Source organism: Notolepis coatsorum (assembly GCF_963971535.1).
Source record: "Notolepis coatsorum genome assembly, chromosome: 4".
In the NCBI taxonomy this organism is placed as follows: Eukaryota; Metazoa; Chordata; class Actinopteri; order Aulopiformes; family Paralepididae; genus Notolepis; species Notolepis coatsorum.
In genome coordinates this window covers 17,274,339-17,299,514 of record NC_140168.1, presented here as the reverse complement: position 1 = coordinate 17,299,514, position 25,176 = coordinate 17,274,339, and the positions used below count along the sequence as shown (strand labels likewise).

Here is a 25,176-nt window from a genome sequence, read left to right as displayed (position 1 = left end):
TACCCAATCCAATGTACAGTTTCTACGCCTAATGTATATACTCTTTTCTTTCTGGACTCTTTTTGTATCACAAACAGTACTGTAATTGCAAATCTGGTATGTCATAAATGTATAGATGTAGCAGTACTGTCTATCTGTATGTCATGTATGTCATATATGTTACGATGAATTGAAAATGGGGGACCCTGATGTAAACAAGACGAAAGTCTTTCTCTGGTCTGCATCCCCTTAACAATTGTATGTATTGAGCTGTACTGTACTGTACCCATTCTGCAATCTGTTAATAAAGTTTTCATTCATTCATTCATTCATATGTCATGTATGTCTATATATGTTACGATGAATTGAAAATTCATTCATTCATTCACCCTGATGTAAACAAGACGAAAGTCTTTCTCTGGTCTGCATCCCCTTAACAATTATATGTATTGAGCTGTACTGTACTGTACCCATTCTGCAATCTGTTAATAAAGTTTTCAATCAATCAATTCAATCAATCAATCAATCAATCAATCAATAACAGAATTGACTAAAGTGTTGACAACATGGGGGCGGTGTTGTTTAGCAACGCGGGTGACATCATGTAATTCTTCTTCTCGAAGAAGAAGAATACAAGTTGTCCTCCTAGTTGGCCGGAACGTAAATGAAAATACAATATTATAAATGACCGTTTGAGACACACGTCGGTGGGGGGGGAAATGTTACCATTCAATGCACAACGTAGTGGTTGTATTCAAAACAATCAAAGTCGATTAATAAAACGTGTCGTTCGTATTAATCAGAGAATCAGGCGCGACGTGACGGCACTTCCTCGGAATAAAGAGGTCCTCTCTGCCTTCCTGGTGAAGTGAACACACCCAGTCTCCAAAATGTCGGGAGAGGTGTATCTCCTGTGGCTCCTCTCGCTTATTCAAACGGTAAGTTTAGAACACATAATGATTTCGACCCAAATATACTAACGTTGGTTAGTGTGTTTTACTTTTCACCCTTTAAACGTGTATTATAGGTTAGATATATCTGATTACTTGCTTGTTTTTGGTGAGTCGGTTTTCAGTTTCACAGCCAGCCGAGCGGCTTTCTTTCCCGGAAGCTTGAATGACGTGGCTCTCATCAGATTTGACTTGATCATTTACTGATGTACACAGAAACACAGTCTGTACTAAACATATTGTTCTCACCTGGGACGGGAGAAAGCAATTTATATGGAAAAATCACCGGTGTGTATATGCAGATCGCTACTCTACTTGCTAGCTAACCTAGCTAACGTAGAATGTTCTAGCCTACGCTTCTTAGTCGCTCAGAAAGGTGATGTGCTGCTATGCGAGACTCAGAAAGTTTTGATTGATTGAAGATTTTATTAACGGATTGCAGAATGGGTACAGTACAGCTCAACACACACAATTGTTAAGGGGATGCAGACCAGAGAAAGACTTTCGTCTTGTTTACATCAGGGTCCCCCATTTTCAATTAATCATGACATACACGACATACAGATAGACAGTACTGCTACATCTATACATACATGACATACAGATAGACAGTACTGCTACATCTATACATTTATGACATACCAGATTTACAAATAGTACAGTACTTTTTGTGATACAAAAATAGTCAAAAAAATTGAGTATTTGATGAAGAAACTGTACATTGGTACAGGTGATGTGTTACAACGACATGATTTGTCTCAATCATTGAGCCAAATAATGTCTTTGTCATAGTAACACATCACCGTCCTGTACCAATGTTGAGTCAATGTTTCAATTGCAGTTGGAAATCCCAACTGTCAGTCTCGTGCCCCATGTTAAATTTAATAGTCAGAATTGTAGGTCTAAAAAGTCTTAACGGTTTTAAACATTAGTTTGATGGGTCTTTAAAATGTATTGGATTAGGAAGTTACTTCTATGTTGTGATTGGATTAAAATCCATAGAGCATGAGTACAGTAGTAAAGAAGTTTGGCATCCAACCAGAGTGCAAATGTAACCATAACGTGTAACAGTAATATACAATGTACAGGTGATTAAACTGGGTATAAAATATATATATTAGTATTACTGTAGTGCTAATCAGATTTATGTACAGAGTTGTGTATTATTAATATGTACAATGATGCAGGTATAAAGACGGTATGGTAGTAGTCATACTGGCCAGCAGCATAACTAGTAAGAGTTGGTAAGGAATATGTATTGATGGATATTCATTAATTCATTCAACCTTTATTTATTCTCAAAGGACAATTGAGTTCACCCTCATTTTCAATGTCGTCAAGACTTAGACATTTTTATGCATACTTTTAATTTTACAATATAATAATGAATATGAATAACTATCTATATAGCACTTTTCACACATGGGCCACAACCCAAATTGCATAAAATGAACATGGGCATAACATTTGCATACAGTTAGTTGACAGAATAAAAACAATGCATAAAGTGCAGACATAAGAATAGGCATAAAATAAGGACAGTGTTGTGAAAGAACCTGTGTTGGTTGATTGCTGCAAGGGTTTGAATACACACAGGTGGGTAAATATAATTATAAGATTGAGACAACGTCAGATTTCAGAATATATAACAAAGGATGAGTTTATTCTAAGTCACACGAGTAAAAGGTTACAGATCTGTGATCCAACAGCATGGGTGCCTCACGCAGGAGAAGATGCACATGGAGTGAGGAGCTGTGACAAACAGCAGGTTAGGCCTAACAAAAATAATGGTTGGTTTCAGGTTGCCGACCGACCCTGCCGATTTAGGTGCGACCCAATATATTTTATGAGTTTTAAAAAAAAATTATATATAAAAAAAAAAAAAATCTGTTTTTTTTTTTTTTTTTTTTTTTTTTTATAGAATAAAGTTTCATAGAAATCTTAGTCAAACATTTAGTATTATGGATATTAAACATGCTGGCAGAGTACATGCATCCATGTTGTTGTGAACATTTTAACCCTTTCACTGCCACACGACAGCCGGTTAACCCTTTCACTGTGACAATACAGAAGGTTAGCCCTTTACTATCACACAACCGACGGCGATGCTCCATCATTAGCATCATTAGCTCCGCATCCGCGGAGCTAATGATGCTAATGATGGAGCATCGCCGTCGGTTGTGTGATAGTAAAGGGCTAACCTTCTGTCGTGTGGCAGTGAAAGGGTTAATTAAATAAAGAAATTCCCTATCCATAGTCGCCGTGGGAAAGAATAAAAAAAAAATAAAATAAAAAAAATTCCCTACCTACCCATGGCCAAACTGACAACCAACCTGAAACCAACTATTATTTTTGTTAGGCCTTATATACCGGTACCTGTAAAACTCCTCCCCTAAAGTAGTTTCACTTTTGATACGTACGGACTGGTGATTGGTCGATAAAGTGATGATAGTAATGGTAGTTCACGCCCTAAAAGGGTGGTGACGTAGCGTTTGAGGATATTACAGAGTAGTAGAGTACAGATTACAAAGTACTCTAGTATAAGAGTACGGAGTCCTTTTTTGTTTTAGTGCTACATTTAATAATGTCATTTATCGGCTATCTGTAATAGGAGTGCAGATGTTTCTGCACTCCCTGCAAGAAGAATCACAGATTAGTTGTTTCTCATGAGTGGGATTCATCCCAAAACAGAGTTCTTCATTACTGGAAGAGCTTCACTCGGAGGCGCTTTAACAATGGCTCACTAGAAGGCTTGCCAGGGGCAAGGTCATCTCTTTAGACTGAGGAATTTAATACCAATACTTCAGTTGCTTGAAGGTATGTGATTGTGAACCCCCCCGGAACAGTCAGTTTTCCAAACACCCCACACATCAATCCCCACCACGTCAATCCCCACCACATCCCCATCCAAGACACACACCCTGATAAGGCACGTCATGACCGAAGGAAAACACAAACAGCCCGTGTGCCAATGTCACCCCTGCGGGCCGCCCCATCTCGGTCCCGGCGACTTCACCACCACGAGGTAACCAGCGAACCTGGTTGATGGTCAGGAAGTCAGGGTTTCCCTCAAGAGGTCAGGGTTTCCCCTCAGGAGGTTAGGGTTTCCCTCGGGAGGTAAAATATGACCGTTATGTAGTGTGATTTCCCAGACCTAAGCAGATACTGTGATATAGCCTTTATTATCAGGCATCCCACTTTTTTTTAAGCTTTTAAATTGTTTTAATTTTGTGTCCCTGTCCCTCCCTCTCTCTGTCCCTCTCTGTCTCTGCCCCTCCCTCTCTCTGTCCCTTTCTGTCTCTGTCCCTCTCTCTGTCTCTCCTCTCTGCCCCTCCCTCTCTCTGTCTCTGCCCCTCCCTCCCAGCTGTCAGCGTATGGAGTGGAGTTGACGTCGGAGGCCTGCAGGGAGGTGGGTTTCTCCAGCAACCTTCTGTGCAGCTCCTGTGAGCTCCTGGGGGAGTTCAGTCTGACTCGGCTCACACCCGTCTGCCAGCAGTGCTGTATGCAGGAGGCCCAGGCGGAGACACGCAAGGTGAGACCAGGGCCCTATTCCCCGTACCTGGTTCAACTAAGTCCATCAAAAGTCCCATTATCCAGATTCAATTTAACCCGATGTTGAATCCAGGCTTTCCCTGTTCCTCGAACCCTGATTCAGTCTCGTTAATTCGAACCAGACTTTATACTCGGGATCAGTGCGCGCGGCCGCCTCACCTGAAAAGACAGCAGGTGTCGATCACAGAAATCCTGATTTTCTAACGGCATTGATTGATTGATTTAAAACTTTATTAACAAGATTGCAGAATGGGTACAATACAGTACGGCTCAATAGCCTCGCCGACAAGTTAAATGCATAATCTATAGCAGGGGTGTCGAACTCATTTTCACAGAGGGCCACATCAGCATTATGGTTGCCCTCAAAGGGCCAAAGACCATATAAATGTTAATGTATTTAAAATAAATGTAGCTACTCATTTACATGTTGTTTCTGTATTTATTACTTATTCAAGTTATACATATTGCATATGCATTTGCATAGATGTAAAAATATATGTTGGCTTATGTTATTTTAACAAATAATTTTAGTTTATCAGAACCCCATATTACTCCATTAATCAATGATCAAACCATGCAAGTAAATAACAAAGAAGAAGATCATCAAATACAAGCTATGACATTAAGTTTGTTCAAAACCTTTTTGTCACTGTCAAGAGGGGCAGAACTAACAACTGAGCTGCAAAGAACACGTGGGACAGATGTAGCAGATGTTACAAAAACAAATTACTATTAATCAGGCTTTAATCTGTTTCGGACATCATCAATTGATTAACCTTTGGTTTATACCAGTGACACCTCATCATCAGATAACGGTGCTTGAAAAGATAAATGCGTTTTCTCAAATTCATTAATCAAAAACGTCAAAGGCTCATTCAATTTATCCAAATCCATCAAACAGCGCATCTCCTCATATATATTTTAAACCCAGTTACAATATCACAATAACGTGTGACACTGTCACAGTGAAAGTGATACAATTTAAAAAATCCACAGATTCAGATTCCTCATAATTCATATCCACAATCTGCGCATAGACGCTTCAATGTATGCTTGAATGAAACACAATCCGGGCGCTCCGTTAAGCAAGTACACAGCGTAGAATATTAAATGAATTGGAGCCAAACGCCCGATAGGTTTCATTCATTAAAAATATCCCCGCGGGATTCACATTTGCAATGATCCGTTTAGTCCGTTATTAAAATAACTGTTGCGAGCGCCGTATCCGTATAAATATGATGTGCATTATATAGGACAAAGTAAATGCATAGGCTGAATATGATTTTTTTTTTTTTTTTTTTTTTTTTTTTATTATTGCAAAACAGAAATTATTAAAAGTCAGTACTCAACACACAATGCATAATGAAACTAACAGTCAAGGTGGCTAAAATTACATGCAAGTACAGAAACAAGACAAAAAAAAAGTCTATAATAATATTTTACCGTATACAGTGTATATCCAACGAAATTAACAATTATACAAATGCCTTATACAGGATATACCCCTAATACCTATTTTCTAAAACCCTACACACATATGCTCCAGCTCGAACCCCCCCCCTCCCGGACCCCTCCTTGGATAGTACCTCCATTATCCCTCACTCCTAACCAGACACTACCATTATAAGCTAGCTTTTATTCTCTCCACCACTTCTAACCACATTGACATTTTGGATTCGTTGAGACCCAGAATTCTTGTGTAGATATTTCTTGATAAATCACATCGAGATATGTAAGAGACCAAACTTTCCGGCACATTTTCTCCGGTTGAAACCAGCGTGATGCGATCAGTTTTTTAGCTACTGTGATACCCGATAAAACCAATCTCTTTAGCTGTGGATTTACTGCAAACTCAAAAACATCATTCAAAAGCAATACAGAGGGGTGTACTGGTATATTCCAAGATACGAGTTTTGATAATTGATGGGTCACATCTTTCCAGAATGCCTTAACTGGTGGGCAGTCCCAATACATGTGCATAAATGTCCCTTCGTCTCCATTTGTACATTGGGAGCATTTTGAGTCTTGTTTCAGGCCCATTCTGTTCAGTCTTATAGGAGTCAAGTATGTCCTGTGAATATAGTTAAGATTGATTTGTTGATGGTCCGGGTTCCTTGATGTAAGACGGACATTTGCCCATGCTTCTTGCCAATCAAAGTCACTTTCCAGGTCTGGTATATCCCTCCTCCAGACAGTGTCTAGTTGGAGGGTTTCATACGAGGACGTTAGTAATTGATAATAAAAACCTGATACAAAACCTCTCAATGTTTCTCTTTCATAGAAGAATTTGTGGTATCTGTGGTGTTCAACTGGTATGTCTAATGGAACACTGTGAGACCTCAAACATAGGCGTAACTGTATGTAAAAAAGCCATGTGGACTCGGTGAGGTTAAACTTTGTGCATATTTCTCCATAACTACAATATGATTTATTATCAGCATTTTAGGTCTTATTATTTTACATTTCAAAAGCCCGCTCTAGAAAACGAAGCACAAAAACATAATTCAGAATGGTATAATGGGATCTAGACTGTGAGAATTATTTCAGGAAGGGAGCTGGCATTTCTTTGCGAGGGTGTGGCCATGCAGGTTATCCAGCTAACTGAACTAAACCGGGATCTGGCCGGTACTGCACCTTCGGACTCCAATATGCCTTTTCCAGCCAAAATACAGCTCTGACAGTGAATAGGATAAAAGAAAAAAGACGAACCAAAAACTGAACAGGAAGTCTATTTGTATTAAAAACAATAGATTGTTTTTCATTTAAATGTCTGGAAGAGCTCAAAAATAAAAATGTCAAATGATATTTCCACTGCCTTTTTTATTTGTTGATTTAAATGTTACTGATTGTGTTAAATGGGCATATAATATCGTCTCATATCGATCGCAGGCACCTGAATCGAATCGTATCGTATAGTGGCAGACTGTGTGATATCGGATAATATCGTATCGTTGTCCAAATAATCGATATCGTATCGTGATGAAACTGGTGATTCCCACCCCTATAACTCAATAAACAACATGATTGGACGTGTATTAGTAATATACAACCCGGAAATGGATCGCATCGATCAACATCCCATAATGGCGATCTTTTTGCTCCACGCTCATCACCTAACGGTAAGAGGAGACTGGGGTGAGTTTCAGCGTTTTTCTTTACCATTTTCAATACAAACTGCTCTGATCTATATATCACCCATACTACATAAATGATTTAACGTCGGCCACGGAATTATAAACGACCCCCCCCCCCCCCCCCCCCCCCCCCTCTCCGGTCAACCGCAGATTATCAGTCAACACGTCTAGGATCATGTACAGTTGAAATGTTTAATCTGGCGTCGATCGGTATCAAACTGCATTTGATGATCTAATATATGCATTTATGGCTATATCTCACGTTCTATGAAATACTGCAGAAAACGATAAAAACATATTTATACTACGTATTATTGTGTGAATGAAAAAGTAAAACGTTCCTACATCCTGAACGATAGATAATTGATGTTGAATGGGCCATAGTAATGTCAATTTAGCAATACAATTAAAAAAGTTATAGCCCTGCAAAGAAGGTGAACATCTCTATAGACAAATAGCGCTGGCAGAGAGGCTACAAGGATGGATATAAGCTCCGGCAGAGAATGGGTTAATCGTGATTCCCCCCTAACTGAACTGTTTAATCGTGACACCCCCTAACTGAACTGTGTTTGATCGTGACCCCCCCTAACTGAACTGTGTTTAATCGTGACCCCTAACTAGGGCTGGGCGATAAAACGATAACGATAATTATCGCGATATATTTTAATAATCGATATCGATTGATAATAAAAACAATTTCAATAAAAATCTTTTTTTTATTTTTGTGTGACCTGCAACAGGGCAGTTTTAAAACCAGAGACAGTGGACAGACTTGTCTTTCTTGCCTGCAACTTAAAAGTAATGGCTTTGCTTGTCCAAATGACAATACTGACCAAATTGAGATTTCTTTTTCTCTTGTCCATTTATTTTGTTTGCTTTCTAATTTAAAATACAGTTTGAAACAGTCTGTACACGGTAGGCTATGTGTGCTAGCAGAGCTAGACTCCAGTCACGAGTCACGGTGCACATGTGCGGTGGTTTGTCCACCAAAAAAGTGCCAAAAGATAGAAAAGAAACTAGCAGAGCCAGAACTATTCAACTCCCCTGGAGCCACAGCCAGCAGAGAAGCCGGTTTACTTTAGCTTTTAAACCAGCTGCAGCCTGAGAACTGAGTGTGAGGGGCTGTAACATTAAAGATGGCGGCAACGACAAAGAATTGCTGCAAAATAAACATACATCTGTTGTTAAAAAAAAAGAAAAAAAGTAATACTTATAACAATATCGATAATTATAGATATCGAGTGATATCGATATCGTGATATAATTTTTGGCCATATCGCCCAGCCCTACCCCTAACTGAACTGTGTTTAATCGTGACCCCCCCCCGTAACTGAACTGTGTTTCATCGTGACCCCCCCCTAACTGAACTGTTTCATCGTGACCCCCCCCCCCTAACTGAACTGTGTTTAATCGTGACCCCCCCCCTAACTGAACTGTTTAATCGTGACCCCCCCCCTAACTGAACTGTTTCATCGTGACCCCCCCCCCCCCCTAACTGAACTGTTTCATCGTGACCCCCCCCCCTAACTGAACTGTGTTTCATCTTGACCCCCCCCTAACTGAACTGTTTCATCGTGACCCCCCCTAACTAGGGCTGGGCGATATGGCCTAAATATAATATCACGATATTTTCTGACCTTTCGGCGATACACGATACACATCACGATGTTTTTCTTTTTTATCCCAAACAATTCATTATGAGGCTTACCAAGACAGTATTTGAGTTTGCAAGCTAACATTAAAGACGAAATAAAATACCCATGCATTTAGCATTTTTATATTATATATTCGATTTAGATTATTCGATTATATATTGCATATATTTAGCAATGAGATATTATATGATTTAGATATGAAATATGATGAATTGAAAATGGGGGACCCTGATGTAAACAAGACTAAAGTCTTTCTCTGGTCTGCATCCCCTTAACAATTGTATGTATTGAGCTGTACTGTACCCATTCTGCAATATGTTAATAAAGTTTTCAATCAATAGCATTTTAGCATTTTTATGAAACTACTGTATATATGTATGTCTCTAAATGTTTTGATGAATTGAAAATGGAGGACCCTTATGTAAAAAAGCCGAAAGTCTTTTTCTGGTCTTCATCCTCCTGTACTGTATTGTACCCATTCTGCAACCTTTTAATAAAGTTTTCATTCGTTCATTCTGACGGAAACATAATAATTTTGATTGACAGTCGAGTCTGCCAATTACATCACAGCGCTTGCACCCGCCCTGCTGTTCTTAGCACCAATCGGCAAGCGCTATTAGTTTTTGACTTCCTGAATGTCCTGTGTGCTGAACATCAGCAAAGCTACTAACGTTAGCTCCCCGTGGCCGTCGAGTAGGAGACCAGTGCTCCACAGGATGACTAAATGAGGCATAATGATTTTACTACAACGAATGTTATAATAAAAGCCTTTCCATACATCTGTCTGATTGAAAACTTTATTAACAGACCGCGGAATGGGCATATCTCAGCACGGGCTGAGATATGAACGAGTAACGTGTGGACAGATTGACGCGACACAATCCTCTTGGGCAAAACATCACGATATCCACGATACGTTGAAAAAGTGTATCGTTAATGAACTGTACACGATATTTATATAATATCGTCATATCGCCCAGCCCTACCCCTAACTGAACTGTTTCATTGTGACCCCCCCCTAACTGAACTGTGTTTAATCGTGACCCCCCCCTAACTGAACTGTGTTTAATCGTGACCCCCCCCCTAACTGAACTGTTTAATCGTGACCCCCCCCTAACTGAACTGTTTAATCGTGACCCCCCCCTAACTGAACTGTTTCATCGTGACCCCCCCCCTAACTGAACTGTTTCATCGTGACCCCCCCCTAACTGAACTGTGTTTAATCGTGACCCCCCCCCCTAACTGAACTGTTTCATCGTGACCCCCCCCCTAACTGAACTGTTTCATCGTGACCCCCCCCTAACTGAACTGTGTTTAATCGTGACCCCCCCCCTAACTGAACTGTTTCATCGTGACCCCCCCCCTAACTGAACTGTTTCATCGTGACCCCCCCCCCCTAACTGAACAGTTTCATCGTGACCCCTAACTGAACTTTGTGAATCCCCATCATGCGCAGCTCGCTAACGCCACGTGTCAAGTGTGCGAGTATCCAGGCAGACACTTGGGCCATGGCCTTCTGGGATGTGGACCTTTTTTAATACAAATAAAGAAGATGTAATTTCCTCAGTGCCTCGCTGCTTAGAGAGAGAATCTAGCTTTGCATGTGTAATTTAATTAGTGGTGTGAGGCAAGAGCTCGGCCCCACCCCCACCAGCCCTCCTCCCAGTAGCTGCCTCACAGGACCTTGAAATACTGCTCCCGACAGACGCTCCAATTTCCTCTAAGTTATTGTACGTCGGTGGTGGAGGCGTTTGATTACAAGTGGGCCTCCGCCAAGCGGCTTCCATCCATCAGGTGTCCCCACGTGCAGGCGCTCCCAGGCAGCCAGACGCCACCACATACAATGCACCACACTCCTCCTGGAGCTCGCTTCTACCAGACCACACACGCGCATCTCCCCTCTGTCTGTCTCTCTGTGTGTCTGTCTCTCTCTCTCTCTCCCCCCCTCTCTGTCTCTGTATGTCTCTCTCTCTGTCCGTCTGTCTCTCTGTGTGTCTCTCTCCCCCCCCCCCCTCTCTCTCTCTGTGTCTGTCTCTGACTGCCCCCCCCTCTCTCTCTGTCCCTCTCTGCTTGTCACTGACGTGTCTGTCTCTCTACCCCCCTCTCTGTCTCTCTCTGTCCTTCTCTGTCTGTTTCTCTCCCCCCTCGCTCTCTTGTCTCTGGATAAAAGAGAGGAGGATGACTTGGTGTGATTCTCCACAGGGAGGGATTTAAAAAAATTTCCCCCTGTGGTCCTGTGTGTAGCTCAATGGGTAGAGCGCTTGTTTTTCTGAGCAAGGCACTAACGCTGTTATTAGGGTTAGGGGTTCTGTCTAGCTCGATGGGTAGAGTCGCAGTGTATAAATGATGGGTAGAGTCGCAGTGTATAAATGATGGGTAGAGTCGCAGTGTATAAATTGACACTACTGACCTGGGATTTAATTCTGGACCAGAGTTTGACCTGAACATTTTCTTAAATCCATCATGAATGTGTTCTACAGCTACAGAATACACTGCTTGTGTCTTGAACATGTGTGTTTGTCTCGGTCTCTCCAGCTCTATCCTGGCGCCATCCTAGAGGTCTGTGGATGAAAACTGGGGCGGTTCCCTCAAGTCCAAGGTAACGTCGTCTCAGCTGTTTACACACTAACCCTAACCCTCCAAGGTAACATAGCAGCAGTTTACACACTAACCCTCGAGTCCAAGGTAACATAGCAGCAGTTTACACTGCACCAGAGAACTGGAATATAACATTTGATTTGATATTATAGAACCAAAGACTGTTGACAGTCTGGAATGATGGTGCATATGTTGTATTGTGTGTGTGATGTCCTGAATAAAACCTCTACTACTATAGTAGATCAAAAATCTGCTCTGACTGTGCAGTTGGGAAGTTGGGTTTCTGTCCTGCACCTTGTGTGTTATTAGTAGTCCTTTTCACACAGAACTCCTTATACAGACAACTGTTTTATGTTTTTCCATTTTATTATTTATGTTTGTGGAATTTCTGCTCAAGTCAGTATTTTTTATTTTTTTGAGTATTACATTTTTTCTTTATTGTTTGTGTCTGTTTAATAGTGTTGTTGATGTTATTGTATATGTTGTTTGTATGTCTATAAATGTTTAATAAAAATTTAAGTTAAAAAAAAGAACTCCTTATACCACAATATGGATTTGCTTTTCCCACCCATCTGCTGGCTTCGGGTTGTCCACACTGAACCTAGCAAAGATGGTACCAGTGTTGTCCACACTGAACCTAGCAAAGATGGTACCAGTGTTGTCCACACTGAACCTAGCAAAGATGGTACCAGTGTGTGCATTCAGACAATGCTGTGTTCCCGAGTCGGATAGAATAGATAGTGTGGATAGAATTAGGGATGCACCGATCCGACTTCTTCAGTCCTGATACCAATACCTGGCTTTGGGTATCAGCCAATACAGAGTACCGATCCGATACCATTATCTGATTTTCTTTTTTAACATTAAAAAAAATATCTAACCCTAACTAACCTTACTGTTATTCACTTGTCCTAATAAACTAACATACAATGTAGCACTGAACACTTTGTTACTCAGCTGATAGAGTTGTGCCCTTCCTGATGACTTGTCGTACAGAACTTGTAAGTCGCTTTGGATAAAAGAGTCAGCTAAATGACTAAATGTAAATATTAATAAACTGTGTGCCTCACTGTGTGGAAGAGACTGGGATCATTCTTTTGTGCAAGGCAACATCGGCATTGACTTACAACATTACTTTCCTAACTTGGTGAAACTAAATGTAACAAATTAACAGATATAAATGTACTGAATTGTTATTGTTTTATTAATTATATAAAAAAATCTATTTTTTATACCCGATCCAGCTATTTGTGATATCGGGGCCAATATCGGATCGGTGCATCCCTAGATAGAATAGACGCAGCGTGGATAGAATAGTGAGCAAATGTTTTGCTTCTCGCGTTGCATATCATTTCAATTAGACATGTAGCCTATTATTATATTCTATTCATGCGACAACCAATCTTTCCCTCTCACGTTGCATTTTATTTTAATTAGACATAAGACATGTAGCCTATTATTATTATGTCATGTATAGTATCGTGCATTATATTATATCACGCGGGTTGGCAAGCTAACCCCCACAGAGTGAACCACATCATCAACCCCCCCCCTGAGCCTCTCCTGCAGGTCTTCCTTGACTGATTCAGCCCCTCTCTCTCTCTGTTCTCTCCACAGCTTTTGTCAGGAGTGACAAGCCCAAGATGTTTAAGGGGCTTCAGATTAAGGTAAGGCTGACGAGCGGCTGATGGAACGCTGGTGTTAACGTGGCCATGTCCGCCAAGTACTTTTGATCCCTCTGTGTTTATGAAAAGGTCTTAATTTCTCTCCGAGGGATAGTCACAAAGTGTTTTAATTTGCAGCTTTATTGTATCTGTCTCAGTAGAGGCTTGTGAGCAGCTCTTGTCACATACAAAGGTCTCATATAACACAAATGTACCTCGACCGGGTTGCTGTGAAACCTGCACCGGTCCCGGCAGGAATAAACGATACGTTTTCCAAAAGTAAATGATATTTATTTTATAATGGGGAATGAAACCCACGACACACACACACAACGGGGATAAGGTAGAGGCGAACAAACGGGGATATACAATAAGACAAACAAACACTAAGCAAAAGTGGAAGACACTAAACAAACACGAGTATAAATAAGTGTCATAGGACACAAGCCAACACGCCAGAGGTTGGCACTGGGAACCACCCAGCAATAATATATAATACACAACACAATCAAACTCACCTGGTAGCAACACCAGTACAGACACAATAAAGCTACTAAGTAGCAGTGTGAGCACACTGCACACACAGTCCCACACAACGGTGGAAATGAAGACCAACATGATATCGAATCCACACAATAGTGGCAATAGTCAACCCCACAATCCACTCAATGGTGGCAATGGCAGAAAAGGGTGTGTAGTGTAGCATCTCCGGTTTTATCCACCCGCCCCCTTGAGGTGTGATTGCCCTCAGCTGCCACATCCTCAGGCAATCGGCACACTGGGCGCAGAGGCATGACAGGGGGGGCCTTGAGATTAAAAAAAAAAGGGAGATTTTTTTTTTTTTTTTTTTGGATTACAGAAAATTCACTTAAGTGCTATCTGTTGCAGCTGCAGTGTTCTCCATGAAAATACCATATTTGGATAAGTTTGACCATTTTTCAAAATCTGAAAATCATTATTTAATAAAACACAGAAAAGGATCACCAAGTTACTCTGGATAAAAAAAAAACGTTACAGACAACATTGAGACAAAGCTTCCTGACACATCTCCATCCAAACTCTTGGAAGAACTCATTGAAATCTCATCTGATACCACCTGGAGAGCTAGTTTCAGAGTGTGGTGCTGAGTACCAAGTATCTCATGATGCAGCAGTTAAGGTGTCACTGTTGATACCATTCAGCACCACATATCTGTGTGACGCTGGCTTTTCATCCATGACAGCTCTGAAAACAAAATATAGGTCCAAGTTGAGCCTTGAGGATGACATGCGTGTTGCCTTGTCAAAGACTGACAGCAATAAAGACTGTTTGCTTATTTGTTCGCTTTGTAAATTCCCAGTCACTGAGTGAAGATCTGCTGTTTTGCAAATATGTCAAAAACAGAGCGACAGCTGATGAGCTCTTCAAAATTATTGACAGTTACCTGACAGAACATGGACTGAAATGGGAGAACTGTGTGGGCTTTTGCTCTGACGGTGCGCAGGCCATGGCAGGGAGGAGGGGGCTACAGGCGCTCATCAAGGGGGTCTCGCCAAACGCGCAATGGACGCACTGTAAATTCACAAGAGAGGCGCCAGCGTCAAGACAGCAGTTAGCCCTGAGCTGAATGAGGTTGACAGAAGTTATAAACGTTTTATATATATATACCAAAATATTTTGTTTCCGCCAAAGGGGGGCCTGACAGAAAAAGTTTTGAGAAGCACTGCTCTAGAGGGAGGGAGGGGTGGCACATTGGAAGGGAGAAACGAAAAGGGGAACATTACAAAGGTGACACACAAACAATATAACTTACCTATACTAACCTGATGTTTACATGGTGTTACAAATACAAGAATAATGATAATGACCAACCCACCTACGTCACAAGCTCTTATAAGTGAAGTGTTTGAAGCATTATTGTCTCAGAGTAGAGGCTTGTGAGCAGCTCTTAGTGAAGTTTTATGGTGTCTTTCTAAAACCAACCACCTCTTTCTCTCTCTCTCTCTCTCTCTCTCTCTCTCTCTCGCTCCAGTACGTGCGAGGCTCGGACCCTGTACTAAAGCTTCTGGACGACAGCGGGAACATTGCAGAGGAACTCAGCATCCTCAAGTGGAACACAGACAGCGTGGAGGAGTTTCTGAGTGAGAAACTGGACCAGATATAGAGGCTCTTTCTCACACACACACACACTCACACTCACACTCACACTCACACTCACACTCACACACACACGTAGGGATGGGCAAGACGCACAGACATGCTCCTCGGTGGTCACTATTCCAATACTACTCAAAACTGTATCCGATTCTGTTCTGCCAGCTGTTATGCTACCTGGTGTGTTGTACCCAGCATGCCATCCAGTGGTGTAACAGTTAATAGGGTCCCTTCTCAATACACTACACGGTGTAGAAAATATATTTTGAGGCAAAACGGTATTCGCATAAACTATTACATTCTTTATAATTGAACAACTATATTTGAATATTTTCGCCCATTCCTAGTAGGATGGGGCTTATTCCCTAATGCGGTCTCGATTTTATTGTAAAAGAAATGTCACTCGGTAGCTTTATGTGGAATGGATCTCTTTAATTATGATGGACATTTATCAATATATTACTTGTTTTTGTACCTGGAAACCATGAACTTCACGTGTCAAACTTTTACCAAATACCATCTGTGTGAGAATGTAAAAATGTAGTTTTATAGAATTTCAGGGGACCTGATGGCAAAAATATCTGACTGGGTGACCAACATACTTATGAGTTATTGTCAGACTTAGTTTGCTTACAGTGACGCTTTAAAGTGGCATTTTACTTTTGGAAGAGCATGTTTTGGTACAAATCCCTCCCTGGAACTTCATGATTGGTCGACCTCCGATTTTGTCAACCAATCGCTTGCTTTTTGAAAGGTTAGTGTAAAACTCCTTCAAGACAAAGCCGGTTTGCGTTTATACTTTCGACAACAAATGTTTGTTTCCGCGTTCGAATTTTGCGCTCTGATTGGCCAGGGCATGTGACATATGCGCCAATCGTGGGACGGCAAGTTCGGCGCCTATTTCCGGGTCTAACACCCTGCAAACGACCTAACGCCTAGTTTATCACTGGTTAAGCTTAGGCGACTCTTTCGCAGTTGGTTAAGGTTAGAGTTTGGAATCAGGGCAGGCGTTCTATCGCCATGCTCTAAGACAAACTCTAACCGTAACCAACTTTGAAAGAGCGCCTAAGCTTAACCAGTGTAGAAACTTGCGGTCCCACGATTGGGCGTACATGTCACATGACCTGGCCAATCAGAGACGCGGAAACAAACATTTGTTGTCTAAAGTATTCAGGCAGCCGGTTTACTTGATAAAGAGAAGTAATTAAGCCTGTATGAAATTATTGATATTTAGTGTAGCAGAGTAGCCCCTGACTGAAACATGGTAAGAGCCTAATATCTCCTGAAGCCTTAAGCCTAATATCTCCCTCGGCCTGAAACCTAGTAAGCCTAATATCTTGCTTGGAGGTTGACTACTCTGGAGTTCTACAGAGCTAACTGTACAACCAAAAGATAAATACCTTTTTAAAGTCTCTACTTTGCGTCGTTACGTGTTTCTTTCTCCTGCCGTCTGTCTGTTTATCCCTGTATAGTTGTCATTATTTTTCTACTGCTGGGTGGCGTCATGACTCTGGGATCTGTGAGGTGGTCTGAAGTGGATCCTAGTGGCTCTCCAGACGCAGGAGGTCTTAGCGGAGGCCCACGTCAGTGACGGTCTCGCAGTAAACCAGTCTCTGGGTTGCGAGGTCTGATGTTCCTGTGGGTCTCTGTCGTCTCCTGCTCTGAGAGCTGCTCTGGATCCTCGGGCAGGGGGAAAATATGCAACGATATGTGTCGAAACAATAAAACTAATGTCTTTCATGTTTTGAATTTGAAATGTCTTTATTTATTATAATGTGTGTGTGTGTGTCTATAATGTACAGTGTGTGTATACATACACGCATGTACTGTATCATAGTGGAGGATAAACCACCTAAACTCAGTTTAAACACGTTTTTATTACCATTCAGGGATGTAGTGGAGGATAGAATGTCTGAGCATCACTCAAATACTGAAAGGTCTCTTCCGGATTTGACTGAATGTAAAACGAATTCAACCCCACAATCGATAAAAGATTCCTTTATTGCCACACAACCAGGTTGGTGGTATTCTTGATCGGTACAGAGTGTAATAGCTCTACAATACCTGAAACTGGAACATAGATACAAATGGATACATTACATAATACAGCACAACATGACACTAAATACAGCACAGCACAACATAAACACACGGAAGAGTCTAGTCCATCAGGTCAGGAGCTTGTTTAGTGTAGGGGCGGGAGGGGGAGAGCGCGGCCAAGCGAGTTCAGGGTCCGAATGGCGGTTGGGAAGAAGCTGTCCTTGAAGCTGGTGGTTTTTGAAAAGATTGACTTGAAGCGCCTACCTGAGGGCGGGCTGAAACGGGGTGTGATGGGTCCTTAGCAATTTTTCTGGCGTGGTCGTTGTGCGGGAGAGGAAGATGGAGTCCAGGGAGGGAAGGTCACATCCTATGATTTTGGCGGCCTTGTTAATGATGCGCTGACGTTTTTGTGCAGAACCGTACCAGACTGTGATTGAGGAGGTGAGTATGCTTTGTATGATGGCGGTATAGAATTGGACCAGCAGGTGGCGTTTGACCCTGTACTTGTACTTCCTCAGTTGCCTGAGGAAGTACATGCACTGCTGGGCCTTTTTTGTGATTGAGGGGATGTTGGTGTCCCATTTTAAGTTATTGTTGTAGGTGCTGAGGAATTTGGTAGCTGTAGCACTACTGACACTTGGTTGCCAGATTGAGTATTACATGTGAGTTATCTATGACTGAGTGACAGTTCCTGGTCGCGTGAATATTGTCCCTAGGAGTTGCACTTCTGCGTTCGGTTTGCGCGATCCGATTGGCCACTGACGTTTCTGGTCATGTGACATCTGCGCCAATCGTCTGACGCCTGTTTCTATCACTGGTTAAGCTTAGGCACTCTTTCAAAGTTGGTTAAGGTTAGAGTTTGTCTTAGAGCAGGGCGATAGAACACCAGCCCTGATTCCAAACTCTAACCTTAACCAACTTCGAAAGAGTCTCCTAAGCTTAACCAGTGATAAACTAGGCGTTAGGTAGTTTGCAGGCTGTTAGGAGGCGGAAATAGGGGAGCTCCAGTAGCTCACCACGTACCGCGAGTGCTATTTCAGCGCCGTGCACAACCGCGCTCGCGCGGATCTGGGGCTGAGCGCGTTCGAATCCCGGACGGCAGCCGTGCCTTTCCCAGAGTGTCTTTCCCCCCCATCTGAACCCTTTCAGCCTGCTTCTGTCGGTCGAACTTGACCAAGTATGAATGCGAAGAAAAAGCGATAAACGCTAAAAGAACCAGGTGACTGGTCAAAGTTTAAAAAAAAAAAGAGGCGAAAATAGGCGCAGAAACAGGCGGCGCACGATTGGCGCAGATGTCGCATGACCAGAAACGTCAGTGGCCAATCAGATCGCGCAAACCGAACGCGGAAGTGCAACTCCGTTAGGGAAAATATTCACGCTTCCAGGTCACACACTGGGACAGAGCAAGGTTTGTATTGTGGTACAAAGAAAATCATTTGAAAAGATAACAAAGGCAGATAAGTGTAAAAATGAAAGTAACTGCACACGTAAATAGTGAATAACCTATGAGATGGATGAACTAAAGGCATAACACTCACATTTAATATTTCATTATTTCCATAAGACAGTCCAAGCAATATTTGTGTACATGAGCAGATATCTGAAGCTACTGTATATAGGAGACTGGTTTTATAAACCCATAGTTAGTTTTTTTTTTATCAAGGTCGGAGCTTTATTCCATAGTAGTGTTGTCAGTTCAGGGACCGGAAACGCACTGTCCCTTTTACCATCTAGCTCAGGGGTGGCCAACCCGCGGCTCGCGAGCCGCATGTGGCTCTTTGCCCGTCAATGTGCGGCTCTTCCATCCATAAAAAAAAAAATTTTTACTTTTTTTTTTTAAACTTTTTTTTTTTTATGTCACTCATTCCATAAGGACGTAGAATAAACATTTACAATTTTTTTTAAATGGTCCATTTGCATGTTCTTGGTATCTGAATCTAGGGACATATATGGATCAGTGTCAGAAATAGTGTGTCTGTTACTAGGCTTGAGTAAATTGTAATGAACCAAAGGAGAATATCAATTCTATTTAAAAAAAATTTTTAAAAATATCTTTGACTGTAAATAACACCATGCTAAAATTGACCAGACCTGAAAAATCTAAGCAAATGAATAAAGGGAAGATGATTAAACAGAAGGTTTTGTAGAAAAAGTACTGAATTCTGCCATCTTTTTTATAATGTAAATTTCTCCACCATTTTTCATCATATTGCAACACCGTTTTTTGCAGGACGTTCACAGAAAGGTAGAGAAACTAACTGCGTTCTGTTTTATGGCAATAACGTTCAGGTTTGTGGGAGATAATCCCAAAAAATAAGAGAAATTAAAAAGTAAATCCAGAAGTCAGATGATTGACAGGGGCTGGTGTGAGCTGGGTAGGGTAGTTTTTCGAAATTTGAAAGCCCTGAGTCTCTTCCTTCAAAAGACTACACTCACTTTTGGCTGTGCCACTTCCTCCTGTCAATATGCGCCGGTTTCCGACTCAATGCCCTGAGATTTCTATAATCTTATATTTCACTAATAACAGTTAAAATAATTGGTAAACAAACATAATGCTGAAAATATACACTTTTACTGTATATCTCGGGCTTAAGAGGTTAACCCTGTGAGGCCCAAATTAAAAAGAAATTAGCAACTTCAGAGGCCAGAGGGTGGGACATATAAACACATTTACTATCAAATAGCATTGTGAGGCTGAACAACAGGACCAATTGACTATACATGTGCTTAAAGGGGAACTATCTTATAAATGGCTTTTTTCAGTGTTTACCATTGTTTCTTAGCTATGTGGACTTATATTAATAGGATATATGTCTCTAATTCTCATATTGGCGAATTCTTCCAATTCTCCTCTCACAATATTCACCCTCACTGAACTGAGTCATCTGAAAATGTGCATATCTGTGATGTCAGAGATTTCTCAGCTGCATAATAATGTGGCAGTTGATGTGGCAGTTGGCACCAGGCCACAGAGTGGTTGGAGCCCAGCCTCAAAACGGCTTAAGATCTTGAGGTAGAAAAATGCGGTTTTTAGTACTTGATTAGAAATACAAAACAATGCATTTAAAAAAAAAAAAAACCTAGGTGTTCCATAGACTCACAGGAATTGTGTAAAAGTGCCCAAATAGTGAAAGAAATAGTAAAATAGTTCCCCTTTAACATTTTTTAAATAAACATTATTTTTTTAAATGGCTAAAAGTGATTTTGTAATTTTGCAACCGTGGGTCTCACAGGGTACTTTTAACCCTGTGAGGCCCAAATAAAAAAGACATTAGCAACTTCAGAGGCCAGAGGGTGAGACCTATAAACACATGAAGGGTGCCGTGACTGAAAAAAAAGGTTGAGAAACGCTGGTATATGGTGTGGCTCTTTGTGGTACCACAGTAATTTTTTTGTGGCTCTTAGTCTCTGACTGGTTGGCCACCCCAGCTGTTCATTCTGCCTGGAGCTGATTGATTGATTGATTGATTGATTGAAAACTTTATTAACAGATTGCAGAATGGGTACAGTACAGCTCAATACACAAGTGTTAAGGGGATGCAGACCAGAGAGACTTTCATCTTGTTTACATCAGGGTCCCCCATTTTCAATTCATCGTTCATCGAGCAGCTCTACATTCCATATCTAGCTGTTCATTCCACGTGTAGCGGCTCTACATTCTATATGTTTATGATGTTACATGTTTAAGTCTTATCTGGTTTCAGGTTTTTAGAGAGACAAGTTTACAAATGGTCGTAAATAGTGACTAGACTTGTAGAGCTGGACCACAAGAATTCTTAAAGGGCCATTTTGCAGATTTTCTACCGTGATCCCATTGTTCTGTTGTGAGGACATGTGATAATCAGGGATAAAAAACTCACCAAGGTGTCTGTGTCTGGAGAGCTGTGTCTGCTCTCTTCTGGGTGATAATAGTGTCTGTAGTTCACTAGAGGTCTGCCTCTGGGTGATAATAGTGTCTGTAGTTCACTAGAGGTCTGCTCTCCTCTGGGTGATAATAGTGTAGTTCACTAGAGGTCTGCTCTCCTCTGGGTGATAATAGTGTCTGTAGTTCACTAGAGGTCTGCTCTCCTCTGGGTGATAATAGTGTCTGTAGTTCACTAGAGGTCTGCTCTCCTCTGGGTGATAATAGTGTCTGTAGTTCACTAGAGGTCTGCTCTCCTCCAGGTGATAATAGTGTCTGTAGTTCACTAGAGGTCTGCTCTCCTCTGGGTGATAATAGTGTCTGTAGTTCACTAGAGGTCTGCTCTCCTCTGGGTGATAATAGTGTCTGTAGTTCACTAGAGGTCTGCTCTCCTCTGGGTGATAATAGTGTCTGTAGTTCACTAGAGGTCTGCTCTCCTCTGGGTGATAATAGTGTCTGTAGTTCACTAGAGGTCTGCTCTCCTCCAGGTGATAATAGTGTCTGTAGTTCACTAGAGGTCTGCTCTCCTCTGGGTGATAATAGTGTCTGTAGTTCACTAGAGGTCTGCTCTCCTCTGGGTGATAATAGTGTAGTTCACTAGAGGTCTGCTCTCCTCTGGGTGATGAATGAATTACTTTATTTGACAATATATAAATAACATGTGACCGAAGCATAGTCTGGAAATTATGCAGGCCAGGTTTTCTACCCCCGGGAAGAGTTCCCAGGAGTTCGACGACCATTCGCTCATCACGTGTGCGCACGCGGGAGGAGACAGTGTGTCGGACCAAAGCGAACCAAGGACCTCAGACCTGACCCAGAACAGACATCTCAGTTACTGCATACGGTTTGGCCTACCTGAACAGACCGTTGCCTCAACAATCGGGTAGGATTGTGAACTGCCTTTCTCACTCCCAGTGAGGAAGTGGATCTGGGATTAACAAACTTGATTCACAAGGACTTCCAAGGACCTTTATACCTTTTGTATTTTGTTTATTTTGATTGATGTACATTGTTTATATTGATATTGATTGTAGGTGAATTTCATTGTTGATTTGCTTGGTGTTTCACCTGCAAAGAAAGAGTTTAAAGGGTAATTTCACCTAAAAAGGTACTTGCATTCCCTGCATACTTAAAGGTTTAAGTTAATATACTTAAATACTTACCTACTAACTGAAAATAATAAACTAATATAGTGTTTACCGATCTGCACCTGCAGAATAAAAGATAAAGAGTTAACTCACAAAAAGGATACAACTAATGTCTAACTTTAAATTAGCTAGTGATTATCATCAGACGTCTGAACTAAATAAGTTGATTTGATCAACCTAGAAGATACCAAACAAACTTTTCATAAGTCGAAAAGGGTTAATTAAGGAACCTTAAAGGGATACCTTACCTATCTGTTGCATGTTGTCATCTTGTCTTATCAGCACTGTCTTAATAAATTGCCGGTTATTCTTTCTTACTCTGTCTCTAGTCTACTACTCCTTTTACATATCACTCCTCCCTCGAAGCTGGAACTGGTCCGTGGCGTCGAGCTGTTACTGTTAGTGACACTAGTGCTACTTAGTTCTCTGGTCAGCTCCCCGGTGGGTAGTTCCTCTCAGGGAGTCCCCAGAACAGTTTGGTCAGTAAATGAAAATGCCTATACCAACTGACCATCTGATTGATTGATTGACTGACAGGCTTTTTACTGTACATATTATTTACACAAACTATGTTCATATGTGTATGCATGCATTGGTATGTGTGTGTGTATGTGCATGCATGTGCGTTTGCATGTGTGTGTGATTGCCGTCTTGTGTGTATTTGCTTATGTGTGTATGATGTTTACTATGTAATCGTTGTCTTACTGTACCATGTGCTTGCATGTGTGTGTGTGTGTGTTTGTCAGGCGTCCAGTATCTCTCAGTGAGCCTCATGGTAGCCTCCATATGAGAGTGATCTGCAATCTGCTTGGGTTGGGGGTGCAATTCCTAACAGGCTCAACCATATGGATAAAAGTACAAATTAGCTTATTTAACATCTTCCCTGGAGTTAAACAAGAAGATACATACCTTTTTTGTCTCTCTGCATGCATTAGGCTTAGGGAACGCCTGCACCGTTAGCCTAGCTTAGCTTCATCACATTTACCCGAGTTCCCAACAATAATGTATTTTCTTTTCATGCTCTGTCATTTATCAATTATGGTGAAGTGAGTGACGTCCAGCAGGATCCACCAGAAGTCTCCCAGAGTCTCCTAGTCGCACAAGTCTCCCAGAGTCTTCTAGTCACACAAGCCTCCCAGTCACACAAGTCTCCCAGTCACACAAGTCTCCCAGACACACGAGTCTCCCAGTCACACAAGTCTCCCAGACACACAAGTCTCCCAGTCACACAAGTCTCCCATACACACAAGTCTCCCAGTCACACAAGTCTCCCAGTCACACAAGTCTCCCAGACACACAAGTCTCCCAGACAAGTCTCCCAGTCAAGTCTCCCAGACACACAAGTCTCCCAGACACACAAGTCTCCCAGACACACAAGTCTCCCAGTCACACAAGTCTCCTAGTCACACAAGTCTCCCAGAGACACAAGTCTCCAGTCACATGAGTCTCCTAGTCACACAAGTCTCCCAGTCACACAAGTCTCCCAGTCACACAAGTCTCCCAGTCACACAAGTCACACGAGTCTCCCAGTCACACAAGTCTCCCAGACACACAAGTCTCCTAGTCACACAAGTCTCCCAGTCACACAAGTCTCCCAGTCACACAAGTCTCCTAGAGACACAAGTCTCCAGTCACACGAGTCTCCTAGTCACACAAGTCTCCCAGTCACACAAGTCTCCCAGTCACACGAGTCTCCCAGTCACACAAGTCTCCCAGACACACGAGTCTCCCAGTCACACGAGTCTCCCAGTCACACAAGTCTCCCAAGTCTCCCATTCACACAAGTCTCCCAGTCACACAAGTCTCCCAGTCACACAAGTCTCCCAGACGAGTCTCCCAGTCACACGAGTCTCCCAGTCACACAAGTCTCCCAGTCACACAAGTCTCCCAGTCACACAAGTCTCCTAGTCACACAAGTCTCCCAGAGACACAAATCTCCAGTCACACGAGTCTCCTAGTCACACAAGTCTCCCAGTCACACGAGTCTCCCAGTAACACGAGTCTCCCAGTCACACAAGTCACACGAGTCTCCCAGTCACACAAGTCTCCCAGTCACATGAGTCTCCCAGTCACATGAGTCTCCCAGTCACAGAAGTCACACAAGTCCCAGTCACACAAGTCTCCCAGTCACACAAGTCTCCCAGTCACACAAGTCTCCCAGTCACACAAGTCTCCCAGTCTCCTAGTCACACAAGTCTCCCAGTCACACAAGTCTCCAGTCACACGAGTCTCCTAGTCACACAAGTCTCCCAGTCAAGTGTGACTTGTGTGTCTGGGAGACTTGTGTGACTGGGAGACTCTGGGAGACTTGTGCGACTAGGAGACTCTGGGAGACTTGTGCGACTAGGAGACTCTGGGAGACTTCTGGTGGATCCTGCTGGACGTCACTCACTTCACCCAAGTTAATCAAGTTCCCAACAAT

The 25,176-nt window shown here is 42.0% G+C and overlaps 1 protein-coding gene across 1 annotated transcript; it reads left to right on the top strand.

Moving 5' to 3' along the window:
• The first annotated feature begins 841 nt into the window (after positions 1–841).
• On the top strand, positions 842–17,410 carry selenof (selenoprotein F). Its single transcript, XM_084313658.1, has 5 exons — positions 842–917; positions 4,294–4,461; positions 11,806–11,869; positions 13,486–13,535; positions 15,544–17,410. Exons 1-5 carry the CDS (start codon positions 870–872, stop codon positions 15,673–15,675), a joined length of 462 nt encoding a protein of 153 aa, XP_084169784.1. The 5' UTR covers positions 842–869; the 3' UTR covers positions 15,676–17,410.
• The last annotated feature ends 7,766 nt before the right edge of the window (positions 17,411–25,176 follow it).